General features: G+C 38.5%; 1 protein-coding gene across 2 annotated transcripts in view; it reads right to left on the bottom strand.

Moving 5' to 3' along the window:
• LOC148946056 (mitochondrial transcription rescue factor 1) overlaps positions 1-20,624 on the bottom strand; it is a 58,717-nt gene that overhangs the window by 24,161 nt on the left and 13,932 nt on the right. Inside the window, exons 1-2 of one of the 2 annotated variants that reach the window (XM_089097769.1) lie at positions 16,273-16,427; positions 9,550-9,701 (exon numbers count right to left, since the gene is read on the bottom strand). In XM_089097769.1, coding sequence (XP_088953895.1) covers positions 9,550-9,701; positions 16,273-16,300 — 180 coding nt within the window. In that variant the 5' untranslated portion in view covers positions 16,301-16,427. Of the gene's footprint in view, positions 1-9,549; positions 9,702-16,272; positions 16,428-20,624 lie in introns of those variants that run through there. The other variant, XM_089097768.1, reaches the window with a different exon arrangement.

Raw genomic sequence — 20,624 nt, 5'->3', positions numbered from 1 at the left:
AATGACTCTGTGTGTTTGTCTATGTTTTTTTCTCTCTCCCTCCCTCCCCCTCTCTCTCTCTCTCTCACCGTGCCTGTGTGTCTGAGCTTCTGTTTGCGTGTCCCCACTTTGGTATCGCTATTTTTTTTGGAAAAAGGTCGAACTACCCGGGTTTAAATAGAGGGATGAGAAAAAAACAGAGCAATTTCGCTTTGGTATTGTTTTTTTTTAGGAAAAAAGTCGAACAACTCTGGTCGAAACAAAAGAATGAGAAAAGAAACAAAAGCAATTCCACTTTGGTATTGCTATTTTTGGGAAAAGGACGAACAACCATGATTGGAACATAAGAACGAGAAAAGAAACAAAGAATTCCGATTTGGTACTGCTATTTTTGAAAAAAAGTCAAACAACCCTGGTTGAAACACAAGAACGAGAAAAGAAACACAGCAATTCCGCTCTGGTATTGCTATTTTTGGGAAAAAAACCAACAACCCTGTATGGAACACAAGAACGAGAAAAGAAACAAAGCAATTCCGCTTTGGTATTGCTATTTTTGAAAAAAAAAACAAACAACCCTGTTTGAAACAAAAGAACGAGAAAAGAAACAAAGCAATACCGCCTTGGTATTGCTATTTTGAAAAAAAGTCAAACAACCCTGGTTGGAACATAAGAACGAGAAAAGAAAAAGGGTGGGAAAAATTGTGTGGGCGCGGGCATGGTTGCACTTATTAACACTACCCCGTAAAGCACTTTTAAAAGTACTTGGCAAAAAATCTTCGTTTTTTAATGAACACCAAGTAAAGAACAAACCACACGGAAACAGGCAACAGAGTCTTTCAAACCCCGTAAAGCTCTTTTAAAAGATATAAGAATTATTTGTTTAACAAAAAATCTTCGTTTTTTAATGAACACCTAGTTAAGACGTTGATGAATCGAAGAAAATATGCAAATCAACTTTTCAAGCTGGGGTTTTGTCGAAACGAGATGGAAATACTATGATGTCACATTCACTTATGAGTCAAATGCATAGCAATAATACCCCCCTAAACCTATTAGTCTCAAATAGGTTTAGCTAGAAAAAGGGTCAAACCCGGACAAAATTGCAATATAAACGAAAATGTTACCAAAAGGATCAGGAAAAAAATTCTGTACAACATACCAAAAGTCCCCATAAATCCGAGTGGGGCGAGTAGCCGAAAAACAGGGGAAAAGGGGGAAATGCAAGAGAAAATTGTAAAAATGCAGAACATGCCCAGAAAACAGTTTAAAGTGAGTTTTCTGGGGTTTTCATATACGCTGATTACGAAATTGACATCTAAAATTCAGTATTGATTAAGAGTACTACTGAAAACGGGGGAACAGGGGAAAGAGGGGAGAAAAGAACAGAATACAGGGTAGGGGTAAAAAGCAGTTTGAAAGATATTTTCTGGGGTATTTCTATCTGGTGATTGCGAAATTGAGAAATAAAATGATATAAAAAAATCGATTAAGATAAAACGGGGAAATGATGGAGGGGGAGGGAGGCGAAAAAGAGAAGCATACAAAATTGTCTCTGAAATCCAGCAGAACTAAGAAACTATTCATGCAGAATTCCAAAATGGTTTCGATCTTTCGGAAGTTTTTGAAAGCAGAAAGGACTGGAGACTGGGATCTCTACTTACCCTCGCTTTCTGATATGCTTCCATACCTCGCAGCTGCGGGGCATAATCTTTATGCCAGGTCAGTCCGTCCTTTTTTTCAGATGATAAAGGAACTTGAAACATCGAATCAACAGCTCTTCGGACAGTTTGCAAGCGGCAAGTTTATTGCCCGACGAAGTGATCGTTTTTGGGATGGATTGGCTCCAGACTTCGTCATCGAGACAGTGCTGATGAAGAGCTTAAAAACAGATGGAGGGCTGACAAGAGTAAAATGGATTACTGAGCTTGAGAGAAAAATATGGGCAATGTCTATGCCAGTACTTGCTTCAGCGAATGATCTAATGCAGAAACTGATGGGCCTAGAGTAGAGTTCTAGTGAACAGCATGTTACCGCAACTGAAGCACGAATAAAAAGAGATACTAAGGATCTACTGACGTTTCATGAATTCCTTCAATAGAACTCTCCTTTCACTAGTTCCACAGAACTTAGAAGTATAGGTTCCGGCCTCATTACCCAAAAAGGCGTCAATGCAGAGGATGCGAAAACTGTAGGTGAGCTGATCCTCCAGCGCATGGATGGCCAATCCGTCAAAAGTTTTTCATTCAGGAAGAAAGACAAGGCGTTACACTGGCGTCCGATGGGAATATTAGGATAGATGGCGAGATTTTGCATTTCAACCCTGCACCGCTTTTTCAACGTCTTTCGACTGCTGCCCATACATCTGAAAATGACATGGCTGAAACTATACGTTACGAACTGTGCAGTTATCCACCCGCTTTGTTTGAGAATCCTGGCATAAGGCGCCAGCCAGAAAAACCTGCACTAGGAGAAAGCAATATAGAAAGAAGCGAAAACGGACTCGATTAACCACCTGCCAGTGTCAGATCGTGTCACTGTAGTTGACGGAGGTTGGCTGCTTCAGCAAGTACCTTGGAAGAATGGTGATACCTATGATTCAATCTGTGACAGCTATGTCAGTTTCGTTACCCGATGCTGTACCTCCCCTACTGTTGTCTTCGATGGATACAATGCTGCTCCAACCACGAAAGATGCTACGCACAACCGACGGTGTAAGGGAAGCCAACATCAGGTTATCGATTTCAGTTTAGGGATGAAGCTGCAGGAGAAGGAAGAGTTTTTGAGCGACCCTCAGAACAAACAGCATATTATATAGCTACATCCGGGAAAAACTCAGAGCCAAAGGATTTGAAGTCGTCCATACGAAGGACGATGCTGACTATCTAATCGTGAAGACTGCCAGAACGAAAGCAGAATACTCTGAAACAATAGTTCTTGGCAACAACACTGACATTCTGATTCTACTCTTGTATTACCTCTCGCCTAATGCAAAAACACTTTACTTCGAATCGTCAATCAACACAAAAGAAGCGATAACACCGTTCTGGTGCCTCAACGAAGTGCAAAAAAATGGGAAAAGTATCCAGGCTGCTTCTGGTAGAGCATGCACTCTTGGGATGTGACACGACCTCACGAGTTTTCGGATTTGGAAAGCAAGCTGTGCTACCTCATTTGAAGAAGAGCGAAGTGTTCAGAAAAAAATACGAAGTGTTTCTGGATGAACCATCGTCCAAAGATGAAATTGTGAAAGCGGGTAAATATCTTCTCATCAGCTTGTATAAAGCACGACCAAACAAAGATCTCACTAAACTGCGACATCGAATTTTTTGGAAAAAGTTTCTTCGTCTAATACTATGGCGTTTGTTAAGCCTGAAAGGCTTCCGCCAACCGAAGCTACAGCTTCATTCCACTCCCAGCGAGTGCGCCTCCAGGTATCCCGTTGGAAAGGGGAACCCGCTGACCTCGACCCGGCTGATTGTGGTTGGGTCCTCCGAAACCATAAATACCCACCTGTGATGACCGATTTGTTGCCCACACCTCAGACTCTTTCCAGTGCGGTGAGATGCATCTGTAAGACAGGCTCGCGAGAACTCGCGATGCAACTGCAAGAAAAATGAATTAGCGTGTACGTTCGCGAGTGGAGAATGTCAGGGTATCAACTGTTTGAGCATGGGCAACGAGATTGTCAAAGACGAGGAGCTCGATTAGTGATATCAATGCTGTGTTTTTCAAGTCAACTATACTGCCTAAAAAGTGCAGATTTTACCTATATTTACTGAAGTTCATTTTTTTAGTTTTTTATTCAACGATACTGCCTTCGAAAGTGTAAACTTTACCTATAATAGTTGAAATTTTATACTGTGATCACTGCCAAGCGGCTGTTTTCTTTATGTTTAGTAATTCAAATGGTTGTAAGAAATGTCTGTGATTCAAGAAAGTTAAAGTTTGATACTTAAGCGAGTTATTTTGTCCATAGGCCTACTTATTAGCAATTAGCAGCTGGATCAGGAGTCAGGCTTCCTTTTCCCCTTTCTGGTTCTCTTTTCTGTTTTCATGGTTCTCGTTTTCTTTCCTTCATTTTAGGTGTCAGTTTCGTGATCAGCAGATAGGAAAACTGCAGAAAACACTTTTCAAACTGATTTCTACCCCTGACTTCAATTGTCCCTTTCTTCCCTCTTTTACCCCGTTATGGTGGGGCTCAAGTTCTTTATTTCATTTTAGATGTCAGTTTCCGGATCAGCAGATAGAAAGACCCCAGAAAACATATTTCAAAGTGCTTTCTACCCATACCCTGTATTTTTAAATTTTTTCCCCTCTTCCCCCTGTTCTCCCCGTTTTCCGTAGTACTCTAATTCTATACTGAATTTTAGATTACAGTTTCGTGTGTACCGTGAGTAAAACGCGATGTATTTCAAAAATGAAAAGTCCTTAATCAGCAAAGAAAAAACTGCACTTGTAGTTGGAAGCATCATTTCCCAGTGTACAATTAGAGAAAGCTCATCGTGTGAACACAATCGTGCTTGAACTGTCCCATGAAGAAACCATAATGTAAGTGCTTTAAAAAATTTTGCCAAGACGAAAAGAGTGAAGGACAATAATTTACAACAGAAGGATTGAGTACACTAAAGACTCGAATGGTGATGAAATATATGTGAATTTACATATGTTACTTCTTAGTAACTTTGATAATTCAAAAATCCCAATATACTATCATTAACGTTGCGTAGCAAATATCCCCAATGAACGTGTTTTAATGTTACCAGTGAATATGGTAAACCCAATATTGTGTGTTTTAAATCGTTCTTGTATGTAATGTTAGATGTCCAGATATAGTTATGTGTAGCGTTGTCGAACTATTCATTTAATGTAGCGTAGATAGAAAGTAGTGTGCCATATAGACAGCAAAAAAAAACCTTGTAAAAAGTGAATTCAAAAAAAAAATGTGAAGGTAGAAGAACCCCAACCTTGTTGGAAATGTAAAAGTAATCAGTGTTAGATGTAGAAAATAAAAAAAATCCTTAGTATAGTAGCTAGCCTAGGACTATGAATAATCTTAGTCTGGTAGATGAATTTTAGATAGGGGCGTAGAATAAAATAAGAAAAGTAATAGAGAAGATTTGTAGCACTCCAGATTAAGCCATAACATAAATATAAAATAATTATGTAGAAGAAATAGTTAATAAATTGCGAACATTTTAAAAGCCCAAAGGCAAGCAAGTACTAATGACGGGACATCATTAATTGATGAGAAGGGTAATATGTACTGTGAGTAAAATTCGATGTATTTAAAATACCAAAATAAAGTTCCTTATTTCTAAAGATAATTCCGACTCCCTATCATTAATTTAAACCTAGTTTCCAAAATGAAAAGTCATTAATCAGCAAAGAAAAAAAAACTGATGTTAGCCTCAGATAAAGAACGGCGCTATCCAAGCTTCTGATTTCGCTAAGACAGTGAGCAATAAAAAAGGTGCTACGCACAATATTTCTAAGGATGTTTAAATGATAAGAACCGTGTGAACGTTTGAATCATCAGAAATATTTAAAACAATTTATTGGACGAAGGGTTCGCATCATTGGGCCACTTGAGCCAATTGTGAGCCAGTTCTCACAGAAAAGGACAAAAAACTACGTTTGATAGTGGGGTAAAAGTGCTTTTTGAAAGTATTCGTAAATCGGAATGAGGACCATTTAGACAGAATTTTTTGGACGCCAAGCTTGGCAATTCTTTCATTGTTATATCTCAGTCACCGTTATTGTCATTTGAAGTGACCCACTGCTTTTCACCCAAATATGTAAGTTTCGATAAATCTATTGCGTTTTTACCTGTGTTTATTTAATTTTATATCTCTGCCTCTAGTCTAATAACAGGTAATTAGTTCGCAAATCTCCAAGGACGTTCCCAGGGAATCTGATCTCCAGATAGGTCAAGGAAAGAGGTCACATTTATATTTCTACACATTTTATTTTCTCTCAATAATTGAGGGCGGCGCGGTCATAAACTTACTTCACTCCCCATTGCTGTGGCGCGAGGCTTGTTGGCTCAATCCTTAGCGCTATAAGCGGCACTATCGGAGAACTTATAAGGTGTAAGTTCACGACCTTTGAGCATAATATTACCTTCGACGCGGTCAATATTTATTACCAATTAAGCCCAGTCCTTTCCCTTTATAGCCACACTTTCTTTATAGCCACACAAAAATTTCCATCGCTTCACGTGATCAGCGTATGGAAAGTCCCTGAAAACTCACTTTTATCTAGTTTCTGGGCATTTCCCCCTATTTTTCGGTTACTCGCCCCATTCGGATTTATGGAGACTTTTAATATGTTATACAGATTTTTTTTCTGATCATTTTGGTACCATTTTCGTTTATATTGCAATTTTGTCCGGTTCAAACCCTAAAAGTCCAGGGACTATATTTCCAGTAATCGATTTTCTCCCTTCTATGTGAATCATTTCCGGAGATATAAAACACTCGATTTATTGCTTATCAAACCAGAAACAATGTAGTGAATTCCCCGAGAGGGAAATAGCCTATCACATAGAGTCTATTCCCAAGAACATTCTATTAGGAACGATTTATTGGCTTAATTAGCTAACGCACAACTCCATTGGGGCATGGGGGGACATTTCTGGTCTTAACTTCACTTCCAAGAGCGGACAAAATCTTTGATGACGGATTATAAAGGTTCCCAGAATCATAAACACATCTTTCGTAAGCGGTTTGGGGAATTTCTTTAGGGGAAAAAACACCTCGAAAAGAAAGAAAATTCTAAGAAAAAATCTTGAAGAAAAAAAAACAAAAAATCTTGAAGAAAAAGAAATCTGGAAGAAAAACGAAGAAAAAATCTTAAAGGAAAAGAAATAGCAAAGAAAAAGAAATGTCTCAAAACAAAAAAAACTCGAAGAAAAAAACATCTTCTAAAGTATTACGTACGTAGCGCCCACGTGTGCGCGATCCTCAGTTATAATCGGGGTACTCAACTTGACTAGAGGCCCGTGAGCTCTAGCAAAACAAGTCACGCGAGATTACGTCATCTACAATATAAGTAAACAATCTCCTATTACGCAATAACCCACTCCTTTTATGTAACAAACAGGTGTGCGCAACAATTTCTTGAAGAAAATCAGTAACACCTGCTGGTCGCTGGGGACTCCGAACTTGTCCCCTACTTGTCTCACTACTCCCCTGATATATTACAGATGCTCTTTTGACAACTTGGATGCACATAGTGTCTTTTCACCTAGCTCATCATCTGCTCAACATTCCCTACAGGTTTCAATATAATGCCCTTGTCTGCTCCTGAAATATTGCAGATACACCATTTTCACAACATGGATGCACAATTTCTTTTGATTTAGTTCAAAACGTACTGGAAGTTTCACCTTTATAACCTAAGCTGTTCCGTAAATATTGGAGACACAACCTTTTAACAATGTTGATTCATGTCATGCTTTTTTATTTATTTCAATATTCCCTGAAAGTTTCAAATTAATACCCACAGCCATTCCTGACATATTGCAGATATGCCATTTTGACATCCTGAATGCACACAGTATTTTGTGATTTAGTTTAATATCCTCTTAAACATCCCCTGAGAGTTTCAACTCAATACTCTTAGCTATTTCTAAGGTATTGCAAAGACCCCCTTTTTACAACCTGGATGAACACAGAGTCTTTTTGATTTAGTTCAATATTCTCTGGGTATTTAACCTACCGTCAACTGCTCTGTACACACTACCCTTAGCTGCTCCATAGATATTGCAAATACAGATTTCTCACAACCTGGATCCAGATCGTGTGTTTTCATTTAGTTCAACATTCCTTGAAAGTTTCAACTTAATACCAGTATCCATTCCTGAGATATTTCAGATACAGTATTTTGACATCCTGGATGCACATAGTACCTTGTAATTTAGCTTAACATTCTCTGAAATTTTCAATTTAAGACTCTTAGCTATTCTTGAGATACTTCAGAAATACCCTTTTGGCAATTTGGACGTGTATAGCCCATTTTGATTTAGTTCAAAATCCCCCGATGTTCCCTACAGTTTCAACTTAAATCCCTTAGCCTTTTTGATCACCCAGGATCAAACATGCCTTCATTTCCTGATAATAAGACCTAAATGTAAACAATGGGCAACCTATATAATATACAGCCCCTATCCCTGGCGCTGTGGGGTGAAGTCATCCTTGGTGACATATTTGTTGGACTTTTTGACTATTTTCGACAGATTAGCTATCTCAAAATTTTGATAAGATGCCGTTAGGGGTTGCGAAAGCGGCCGCCAAAGAGATTCTGGGAGAGGGCTGGCTGTCCTTCAATCACTTTTCATTCTTAATAAGGGCACTAGAATCAAAAGGGGTAATAATATCTAATCAAACAAGCCCCTTCAGAAGTTTCTTCAACAACTCATTCCATACAGAGTGGCAAAGACAGTGTTACAGAGAAATGGGCGAAATAGCTTTGCAACTGTGGTAAATCCTGATATAGCTGTAGAAAATAATATAAAATATAATAAAAGAACTTTTGATAATTAAAAGTGACGGAAGGTTTACTTAGTGAGGAGGAGTTACAGACAATACAAGAGTTAATGAAAAACAATATGGTTTCATGTGCTATGATATGGTAGATGATTTTTGAAATATAGTGATTAAAAAAGAAAACATAGGACACAACGAATTATAAATATTAGCTTCAAAATAATTGGTATACCTAGCAGTTCTGGGAATGCTCAATTAAACCTAGACAAAGACATGGTTTAGATAAAGTTTTAAGAAATCAACAGGTTGAAATTAGGAACAGAAGAAGAAATTTAGATTCATTTCAAGTTTGATTCTAAATTATCCGATTCCTTCAATCTTGATTTTGTAGATAACGACTTGGCAATTGATTTAGCTGGTTATAAACCTCCAGCAATGGTCTTACCCTTATATGGTATACTACATGAATATGTTAAAGTGATTAGTATTACACGCAAGAATAATGTTGCTGTAGATAAGGTAGGAAGTACAGGCAGTAGATTGTTTGGTATTAGTATGTAGACAAGGCACAGTCCTCAAGGGGACTACGCCTTATCTCCATTTGAATGGGGTTTTACACAAGAACAAAGCAAAGGTTATGGGAAAGCATGCTACTAAATGGGAAAGTGAAAATTTCCTAGACTTGGCTTATGGAAAGGATCTGAAAGTCCAAGATATAAATCCTAGTAAAATTAACAAATTTTGGAAGTTTTGAGAGTTCGGGCAAAAATATCAGTTTGGAAATTAATGTTGAAAGGAGCAATTCAAACTAAGTAGGAAAACTTCAGAATTCAGAGTTGAGGTTAGGTAACAACAATTTACCAAGTGAATAGCTTTACTTTATGCAGGTAGCATTATTAGTATGCATGGTCGACACAGTGAAGAGGTAAAAATCAGAAAAGAAAAGATGCAGGGTGTTTTCTACAGCTGAACATAGTCATCAAGTTTCGCTTTGAAACTAAGGTGCTTCAAACGATTTATCAATAAACTTAAAATGTATTTTGTAATATGAGATCAGAAACATACCAAAATCCTCTAACCATACCTCAGGATCCTTAGATGTTTCTTTCCTCTGCTTCTTGGATTTTTTGTAACTTGAAAGCATAAAATCAGAGCTGAAAGGTCTCTGTAGAAGGCTCTGTACTTGCATATAATAGAAAACACTTCTTTTGATACATGGTGTCTGTAGTAAATTGGCTAAAAAAAACATAGATTTAATAATTAATTAGACTACTATAAATTATTCAAAACATAATATGTATTCCATTTTTTTTTCAAGTGGTACCATATCATTGCTAACACACTTAGTACAAAGGAATAAAATAGACACATAAGTACAAGTATTCTCCAGTTACACTAGATGGAACTGTAATAGAAAATTAATCCTGTGACATTCCTAACACAGTCTTGAACTTATATGTACTTTTGTTCATACTAAAAAAAGAACAAACCACTTCTTATATCCTGTTGTGGACATTTGTTTACAAGCTTGGTGATTTTTTCTCTTTTGTTTTTAAGTGACATTATGAACCAACTGTTGACGACAAATAATAATAATAATAATAACAATAAATTGCAATGACATAGGCTAGCAAACTTCTTTATTTAGTCTAGAACTTTCTCGAGGGGCAAAGGAATCCTCAATTTTTATGGAACTACACTAATACCAAATTGCCAATTACGCAATTAATTCCCTTATTATTTCAATAGTTATATCCTCGAAGCTCAGGGCTAGTGTGCGATGGCTTGCGTTCTCTCTGACCTCAATGTCTCTTTAGTCACTTATGCTGATGAAATTTTTAACATTAGCCAAATTTTGGACTTTCCAAAAACTACAAACAGAGTATTTAAAATCTGGTCTTGAATTTAATGCTGCAAAATCCAACGTCGTACTCTTTAACTGGAAAGACTCACTTCCTCATGAAATTGTACTGGGGAATTCAAAGATCTGTCCGTCTGACCAAATCGTTAATCTTACCAAAATCCCTTCCCCCTACAAAAAAAAAAAAAAAATAGAACTCAAATAAAATTCTGAAATTTGGAAAGCCTTATTTTCCACGAGGGGGGGGGGGGCAGTATTTCCCAGGGTGGTATTTTCCGGGTGGGGGTGATATTTTCCGCGGGGGGGGGGGAATATTTTCCGCGGGGGGGGGGGGAGGGGGTATTCACCTAGAACCATCCAAAATAGCTGCCAAAAAGTAGAATCAGCACCTAATAATTGTAAGTTTTTTCTGATAGCATATTATTGGCAAAGGTATATTACAGGGTAGAAATTAGGTGGGGAGAAAAAGAAACATACTATTAGACTATCTAGGCCTATTCAGTGATCTTTCCAATTATTTCAATTACTACTGTTAAAATTAAATTTTAACCCTTCCCCCTCTAATGGGTTGGATGTAGTGCTGGGATGTTATTATAATTATTTATTGAAAGCCCATCTTTATACAAAAAGAAAATGACAGAGCACTACAAAGAGAAAAAACAAAAGTAAAATAATACTATAAGCTATGACAACATAACTTGAGTTAAAGAAGTTGGCCCCAAGCATGTTTTTAAGTCTTTTAGTTGTGTTTTTTCATAAGTTTAGCAACGGCTATAGTAGGATCTGCTATGCAAAGAATATTGATGAGTTTTGAATTACGTGTCCAAATTGGATATCTCAGTAGGTATTTTGCAAAACGGAAAAAAGTGGAACAGATCTTCAATTTATCAGCATTAGCAAGAATCTTCCAGAAGGGTGCAATGTAGAGGATGTGGGGGAGAGCAACAGTGTTGTACAGTGTTGATTTTCCCAAGTACAACTCCATGAGGAAGTGGGCCTTTTCAGTTAAAAAGCGCTACGTCAGACTTGTCAGTGTTAAATTCAAGACCAGATTTTAAGTATTCTGATTGCAGTTTTTGGAAAGTTTCAGAAATTTTGTCCAAAGTTCAGCTGATGTTAAAAATGTCATCAGCATAAGTTACTAAGGAGATATTGAGGCTAGAGAGAATACAAGACATCTCACACTGCTCCTAAGCTTCAAGGACATAATTTTTGGAATAACAAGGAGAGGCAATTGGACCTTGCCTGGCTCCTCTCTTAAGTGGTATACTTCTATCCAGTGGCCTTACCACTTTGTCTTGCTTAGGAGGGATTTTAATATGGACTCGTAGCTTAGCATACATATCCCTTTGAGACCTGATGATAGCTGGATGTACTCCTCTTTTAACAGTCATTAAAGGCATAGGGAGTGGATGAGGGAGTCAAAGGCATGGTGAACATCATGACTCACCAAGGCAAGTGACTGTCTGCACAAAAAGCATGAAGCAGAATATTAGCAGCAATTGCAAGGGCGCCTCCAAATCCAATGCCATGTTGAAAGCCAAATTCATGTGGAGGTGTTTAACAATTTTCTTCAAGATCTTTTATGAACAGTTGTTCATAAAGCTTGCATAAACTGGTTGATAAAGCAGCCAGGCTGAAAGATGTGCTTTGATTGGAGTTTTTTCGTTTTTTTGGAATAGGAGAAAGACCTCCAATGCAAAATATTGACAGAACCATGCCTTGTGTAAAAATCCTCTGCAGAAGTAGCCTGAGATATTCTAGAAGTGCAGGATAACCATTTTTGATAAGTAGAGTGTGAATTCCATCTATGCCTTGTGACAGCTTTGGCTTAAGGTGCATAATAGCATCAGCCACAGACGTCATGGATGCTGTAAAATCATAGGCAGTGTGCATGCAAAAACTGGTCAAGCTCTTCAGCATATTTGTGTTTAAGTTTGGGGTCTGGTGGAGAGAATTCAGTCTCATACAAAGAATACCACTCAGATAAAGGAACATCAGCAGCAGAAAGGGAGGTTCATGGGATCCTTAGACAGAGTGTTGACCACAGGAAATGAGGGTTATTTTTGATATTTTGAGCTGACTGTTCTGTGATTTTCTTGTAGTGGTTCTGAAGTTTCTTGGCAAACTTTTTCTTTGTTGCAGTGCAGATGGAATTAACAGGACTAAACTGTGGTTGATTGCATTCAATCCATAGATATAGCCAAAACTTTGCTGAATCACAAGATTGGGAGAGACTTTTATTTTAATGCCACCTGGTGTTCCTGGATGGCAATACTTCAATGGAACAGCACAAAATTCTGGATACTGTAAAGCATGGCATATCTTGCAAGAATGCGTTTCTCCTCAGCAAGCAGCTGTGAGTGCTTGATTAGTTGAACAGACAGTACCTTAATCTTCGAAAGGATTGTAGAAAACCTATCCCAATACAGCTTGGGGTTGATTAATGTCCAATTACATATAGATGATGGATTTGAGGCTTTTGGGTGACTAGTAAGTATCTGAGTTTTTATTTGATGAGAAAGAAAACAATACAGGCAGGTGATCATATATTAAATAATCACAAAGAACCTTTGGTTGAGAGACATCTAAGAAGGGAGAAGCAACTACATGGTCTATGTTGGATGTGGACAAGGAATTGTGAATGCATGTGAAATCTTGGTCTTTATCAACAATATACAAATGATTATTGAATATTTCACCAACCAAAGAAGAACAGGCAGACGGAGCAGTTGGGTTACAGTTGAAATCTCCAACAATTGGACATGCAGAATTACTAGAAATAATGGTTGAAATGCTTCTACATAACTTTTCGGAGGCAAGACAAAAAGGCGTTCAGAAATATTGTTATGGTAATCAGTCAGCAAATAAACATTATGGATAAACATATCATCAGCTTTAACAGCAGGAAAGTAATCACAGGATTCTACAAGCAGCAAACATAAAGATGAATTCACATAAGTCACAAGACTGCCTAAAGTTCTACAACCAGCATTATTTTGCATTGCAGGAACTGCATAGCAAGTGAATTTATCTCTGATATCCAAAAGACTAAGGTTTAAGTGACATAAACAGGGGTCGGCCGCGACGAGGTGCGCGAAAAAAGTGACTTTAGTTACTTGAGGACACAAAAAAAGTGACAAAAAGTGACTACTCAGAAGCCGTCAGAGCATAGGCAGATGGATTACAAGGAGGCCAATTACTACCGTAAGATCATCACTGGCCTATGAGAGCCCGAGAAGTTACGGACAGAAAGGCTGAAATCCCTATTTTTTTTCTTCAACTGATTTTATTTACTTATAGACAACGATAACATCGATAAATGTACGACTTCTATTGTGTTATTAGAAATGAAAACTAAACTTTGGTAAAGGAAGCACTTCAGTTACTGTAAAACAAGCGTCCGCCCTAATTAAGTATAAGCAATCATTGGATATTATGTCACCACTTCTTTAGACTTATTCAAAAGACGATCAATTAGTTCGGATTTCCTCTTCAGAACAAGTACTTCAACCGATTCAGCATCATCTGCCCCTCCCTTTCTTCGGAGCGAGCTTTTAATGCTGCTTCCAGCATACTATGAGCAAGACCAATGTCCAGGAAGTCCTTCTCTTCCAAAGCTTTCTTCAACCGTTCCCCTGCTGCTCTCAGAAGGGTATTGCCTATTTCCTTCTTCTGCTTAACCATCTCTTTTTTCGTACAATGTCTGACAGTAGGTCCGTTATTTTCTCCTTCTTCCGCGCCATCTCCTGGATTTCTTATTCAGCATCTTTCTTTTCAAATTCAAGCTTCTCTCTCTCTGATTCTTCCTGTCTTCGCTCAATAAGGTATAGTTCATAGCTGGCTCTAGCTGATCTAGGCAGACAAAGCAGCTTCTTTGTGATCAGCACACGCTCTGGTCTGTTTTCATAGTCGCGGAGTGCATCCGTAACAAAAGCCTTAGCATTCAATGTCTGCTCTTCTGTACAAGCTTGAAAGCTAGTCATCAGCAGATCTGACCGAGAAAATCCTCTCTCTATGTTTTCAATTCCATGACAGATTGACAGAGCTTACCGGACGATCCAACCTAAGGCCTGATATTTGGTTTCACCAGATGGTGTCTTAACTTCCAGAATCTTTTGTCAATAGCTATCGATTCGAGTACTCTCCGTGGGTGGTGGCACGGGATTGTAATAACAATTCTTCTCCCTGGACTTGCTCGATGTCCGTCTCAAATGGAAGTTCTCTAGCGATGTAGAGGATATCACTGCAACTCGCTCTTTGGAAATCTGGACTGGGAGGGCTTAGGCAGGCAAGGTTTTGGAAAAACTCGTTGTTCACAGGGCATTTTGTCAGCAGGTATTGTACAGCAGCTTTGATATGTTTCCTGATTCTCAGGAAAAAAAATTCCTGTCTTTCAGAAAAACTTTCGAAAAATCCAGGGCAGCCAGGACCCTTTCATTACACAAAGATCGCTGTAGGTAAACATCTGCATTACTATCTAAGCCTTCAAAACCACCGAGGATCCGGAGATTGACATCATCAGCCGGCACAATCTGCCCCAAAAGAAATGTGCATAACCGTCTCACCTCAAAGTGTACGATATGAATTAACGGCTCCTGTTGTTGAAATACACCAGTAAAAGCGGTGAAACTTGCTGCAGAGCTTACAATGAACTCAATTTCAGCTTTCATTGCTTGCTTTTTTAGCCAACTTACAATTTTCAAATATTTTGCATTTGACATCAGGTACTTCAGATTATTTTTCTTTGACACAAATTCTAGGAAATATTCTATCAATGCAGGGCACTGTTCGATAAAGCGGCTTACTGCTTCCCCTATGGTGAGCCATCTCGTGGGGACGTGCTTCACAAACTTATGCTGAGGAACTATAACTTTCCGTCGGCACTGGCTGAAATCGTCAGAACAAGCTAGCCATCCGCTGAAAAAGCGGTAAACAGCCATGATCATATCAGAGCACTCCTCCCCGAGTTCACGTAGCCCTTTCAGGAATGCATTATGCACTGCATGAATGTTGCAGGTTCTGATATTCAATAGGCCTTTGAACTGACCAGACTTTCTTATTGACAGCTGAGCCATCACTTGCAAGCATGAGTAATCTCTCAAGTGAAAGTCTGTCGTCTTCAATACTCTGCAGGATTTTCTTACTCGGATCTTCACTGGTTGCATGTCCCATATAATATGTCTGAAGATGCCGAGTAACCACTGTTTCCGCTCTTTTGACCAGTAGCGAACTCTTATTTGGAGCTCTTTACCCCACCATTGTTCGTTGTTTCATCAAATTCTAGCACAAAATCAGATTTCTGGATATGTTTGACTAGAATTTCTCAAAAAGTACGGATAAATAGCCTCCGTCAACTAGTATGTCATTTTCTTAACATTTAACGAGAAGCCATCTGGTACAGCATCAGGGAACATTGTTCAGAACACCTCGGCAATATGATGACACGAAGCTGCAGCAAAACAACTAGCAATAGTCTTTAAAACTCAAACTATCTCCACCCTTGACATTGCATCTCGCTTGCAGGGCATTTCTAGATTCTTTTGTGGTATGCTAACGCCACTCTGTGAGTTTGGGTGGTTTCCAGTTGGAGCTGATGCAGTGAGTCTCAACTGAAGCTGGTTTAACATGACAGAAGCATTCTTTTTGTGATCTTGTGCGGCTGTATGTTGAAGAAAAGCCTGGAACCCTTTCTGGCAGCTGAGTGTCTTTTTACAAACTTTCTAATAGAACGAGCTGTCATTGTCACTCCCTTTTGTGCACCACTCTTTCACTTTATGCCCAGTGCTGTCTTCCTTACTGAGCCAGCTCTTCAGAAATTTTGTCCTGCCCATTATTTACAGTGACCTGAAATAGGAATGAGTTATAGGACAGAATTTGAAAACACATAAAAGCTAATACAAATATAAACTGACAAAATCAATGAAAACACGAATTTAATCTTACATTTTGACGTTCTCAGACCTGTGGGCATGCATGCCTTTTGCAGGAAATGGTCTAAAATCAAAGAAACTGGCTAACACTGAAAACATAAAGAAGGAATCTCGGCCTAACTGTCTGTTTGCTAAGCAACCAGTCAAGAATGGATGCTAAGTGAACCAACGGCCTGAAAAAAACCATAGGCAGTTATGGTACAGTAGAACTAAATCAATCAATCATCTTATTTGCAAAAGCCTAGATTTTAACACACACACACACTAACCACGTTTATCACAGCCATAGACATTGTGCGTCTTGAAATACAGTCCAAACTATTAAAAAAAAGACTTACCTTTATCATGAATTATGCCAAAGTCGCCAGTCAACTATAACCACAGTATATAAATTATAGGCAGTATTATCTTTCTCTATATCACCCATAAAAACCCGGACCGAGGTGCAAGTGCTCCAGAGAATGTATAAACATAAGCGTCATTAGATCTTTTCATGGGTAGACGAGTCAGATTTCTCTTGAACACAAAACTTGGCTTCAACGTTGCAATACTAAATTTTGAATAAACTAATTTTAGATTAATGTATTCCAATGCATATATGAAAATCGGTAATTAGTAGTGCAATGTTTTTATTAGATGTTTTTAGGAATTAAAAGTAGGTTTCGAAGTCTCAAGTTGGTTTCAAAGGCATTTTGAGAAAGTTTCTGCCAAAATACGTGTTCCAGGGTAATTGGACCATTGATGGCAGATCAAATGAGAGGAGCTGTTTGTACGCGCTAATGCAAGAATAAGTTGGAGGAGCTGTTTGTTCGCACCGAGAATGAAGAGCCAGAAATTATCTGTGGTAAACTTACTGCTAGATCTTTATACTGTGACTATAACATACTGTTTCACCAAAACAAATAGGTCCGAAAAAATGAAAAAGTGACTTTAGTGACAAAATGACAGAAACAGTGACAAAAAGTGACAGGTCCCAAAAAAAGTGACAAAAGTGACAAAAAGTGACTGCAGCCAATCCCTGCATAAAAAATGCTCTTGTAAGCAAATCGCATCATGTTTTGACACAAGCTCATCAAGAGCTGAAGACTTTTGGACAAGCTCACTGCTAACGTTTAGAGTTAAGCACTTCATATTAACATTAAGGCTAACTGTTGGCACTTTGACCATTCACACTGTACAGACACTTCACACTGTAACAGGTGTTGCCAGAAGCCTTGCATAACAAACAGAGCATACTAGCTGTGCATGCATTTGAATGGTTAGATACTTGATTGCCAGAACCACATTGACCACATATAGCACCTTCTTGGCGATTTAATGCTAGGTTACCTACCTTGTGACACTTAAAGCATCAATAATAATAATTTATTTATTACCCACTATAAAAAAGAAGCGGAGTACATAAAAAAAAAACAAAAAAAAAACAAACAAACAAACAAAAAAAAAATCAAACTCGCACACTTAACAATTATTTAATAAGACGACGTAGATTATGGTGCGCAGTAAGACCTGCAGACAACGACAGCTTTCCCGCAAACACAGTCACTTTTCCCCGTAAATCAGGGAGGCCGAATTGCAATATTAGCCTAGATGCCGGTTCCGGAACCACGGAGGGAGGCACAAAAGGTACCGAGAAAATTTAAAATAATAAGTCCGGATAGAATTCAGATCTTTAGGCTTCAGAATTGGAAGAAAACCAAATAAAAAAAGAACAGAATGATCGCAAAATGAAGAATAGAATTTCCCAAGCGCTTTTCTATTGTACCTCCCTCTATTTGCAACATTTTTTGAATATCCTATCTGAATTTTTTTTTGCATTAGAAACTGTCAGAGCCCGAAGTGTTTTGAGATTGTTAGTAATGTGAAGACCAAGCCACCGAAAAGAAGAGACACAGGGAATAGAGAGGAAAACACAATTAAGAGGGAGACTGGCACTGGAATTAAATGAAATATGTTCGCCCTTATCAACATTCAACATAAACCCAATCCGTCTGAACTGGTTTGAGATCCAGCTGACAGAATGTGAGAGTGCAGCCCTAGAACGACTGACAAGGAGAATATTGTCCGCATAAGCAAGATACGATACATTAATTCCATCAGAAATTAAAGTCAAAGGCAAGAATAAAAGAATAGGAGCAATACATAGCTTAAAAATAGTTGGAGAAATCACACCACCTTGACAGAACCCACGCCGAAGAAGCACATTTGAATCAGAAAGCACTTTATTACATTTTACCCGAATAAATGAATTCGAATACCAGTACCGTAACAAAACAACAATAGAAAGGTTAATATTATTGGAAAAAAGGGAATAAATTGCATGTGAGTGGACTATACTATCGAAAGCTTTTGAAAGATCAAGAGCACAGATATGAAGAGGAGATTTATCATTAAGGTTAATCTACTTAAATTCTTAACATTGAAAACACAAACCATGCGAATTTGAAACACGCCCATTTACAACCCGCTCACTAATAGATTCACCCCGTAGGGTGATTATTTGAAAAAAACTACGTTTTCTAAAGAGTTAAAGAGGCTGAGTTACAAGGTCGAACCTTAAAAGGTAGAGGGATTAGGAGGCACAGTTGGGGGGCTACCGCCCCCCAAACCCCCCGCTTTCGCAGCCTTTAAATAAAAAAAAAAGTTTTTTAAACTGAACGTAAGGAGTGACATTAAATCTTAAAACGAACAGAAATTATTCCGTATATGAAAGGGGCTGTGCCCTCCTCAACGCCTCGCTCTTTACGCTAAAGTTTGACTTTCTCACAACTCTTTTTTTTAAACAATAAAAACTTTAGCGTAAAGAGCGAGGCGTTGAGGAGGGCACAGCCCCTTTCATATACGGAATAATTTCTGTTCGTTTTAAGATTTAATGTCGTTCCTTACTTTCAGTTTAAAAAACTTTTTTTTTATTTAAAGGCTGCGAAAGCGGGGGTTTGGGGGCGGCAGCCCCCAGCTGTGCCTCCTAATCCCTGTACGTTTTAAGGTTCGACCTTGTAACTCAGCCTCTTTAACTCTTTAGAAAACGTAGTTTTTTTCAAATAATTTCTTCACGTTTTTGTACAGTTTATTACTTATTATTGCTTGACTAACTGTTAGATTATTGTGTATTATTCTTTTCTTTCTCGACAGGTTGTTTTAATGGTCGACCTTGTAACTCAGCCTCTTTAACTCTTTAGAAAACGTAATTTTTTTCAAATAATATAAAAAAGAAACTGAGTTTCTTTTTTTAAATTCAAATTCAGTATATAAAAAAGCGGCTCTAGCGGTGAATTGAACCCGGGTGTTACGCCTGACAGTCAGGAGTCTTAACTGCTGCACTAAACATACATAATTGTCATTGTTTTTTAGTAAGTGGAATCTTTTTTTGACGCAAGCAAAACTTGATATTTCGTTTTTGGAAAACAGGGAAGGAGTGATCAGATTGAGCTGAAATTTCGAGGATAAAAACCCAGGCCCCAGGAGAGCTTATCCGATCAGACAACGTTAAAGGGGGTTGTGGTGGGAAAAATTAACATGGGATATTATAGGAAAACGAGGTTTTTCGTAAATGTAAATTCGGGGGATAATTTTTTCGGTCTGAAAATATCAAAAGGCCCTAACAGGTTAAATTCTGCTTCGAATGAGTCCTCATTCACCCAGATCTATTGCCAACTGTGGCTTCTAGGCGTGGCTAAGAAAAAAAGAGAAATGAATTTTAAGTGGCTATATCTGGTTTTTGGAAAACAGGGAAGGAGTGATTGGATTGAGCTGAAATTTCGAAGATAAGCTCCCAGGCCCTAGCAAAGCTTAACCTCTAAATTTCAGCCGAATAGGACAACGCTAGAGGGGGGCTGTGGTGGGAGGGTCGAAACTTCCGGCCAAGTTTACCCCATGAAGATAAAGTCGGAGGAGGATGAAATTTTGCACGTTTCTTAGTTTTATCTTGGGCTACAAAATGCAATTACCGCCGTCCCTCTACGGCCTCTAGGACCTGAAATCGCTTAACATTGGGGTGGGTCGCCTCTTTATAGAGGCACAAGTGTGCCTCCTTGATAAAGTCGGAGGGGGGTGAAATTTTGCACGTTTCTTGGTTTGAGCTTGGGCTACAAAATGCGATTACCGCTGTCTCTCTGCGACCGCTAGGACCGGAAATCGCTTGCGGGCTCTTATAGGAAAACGAGCCTGCGTTTTCGCAGGCTAGCCCGCTCATAGCGGGTTCTTATAGGAAAACGAGGTTTTTCGTAAATGTAAATTCGGGGGATAATTTTTTCGGTCTGAAAATATCAAAAGGCCCTAACAGGTGGAATTCTGCTTCGAATGAGTCCTCATTCATACCGATCAGTTGCCAACTGTGGCCTGTAGGCGTGGATAAGAAAAAAAAAA

Source organism: Artemia sp. Qi Xiang Cuo, chromosome 12, assembly GCF_049724085.1.
Source record: "Artemia sp. Qi Xiang Cuo chromosome 12, ASM4972408v1, whole genome shotgun sequence".
Lineage (NCBI taxonomy): Eukaryota > Metazoa > Arthropoda > Branchiopoda > Anostraca > Artemiidae > Artemia > Artemia sp. Qi Xiang Cuo.
Note: the sequence above shows the minus strand (reverse complement) of the source record. Positions and strands in the feature narration are given on the sequence as shown.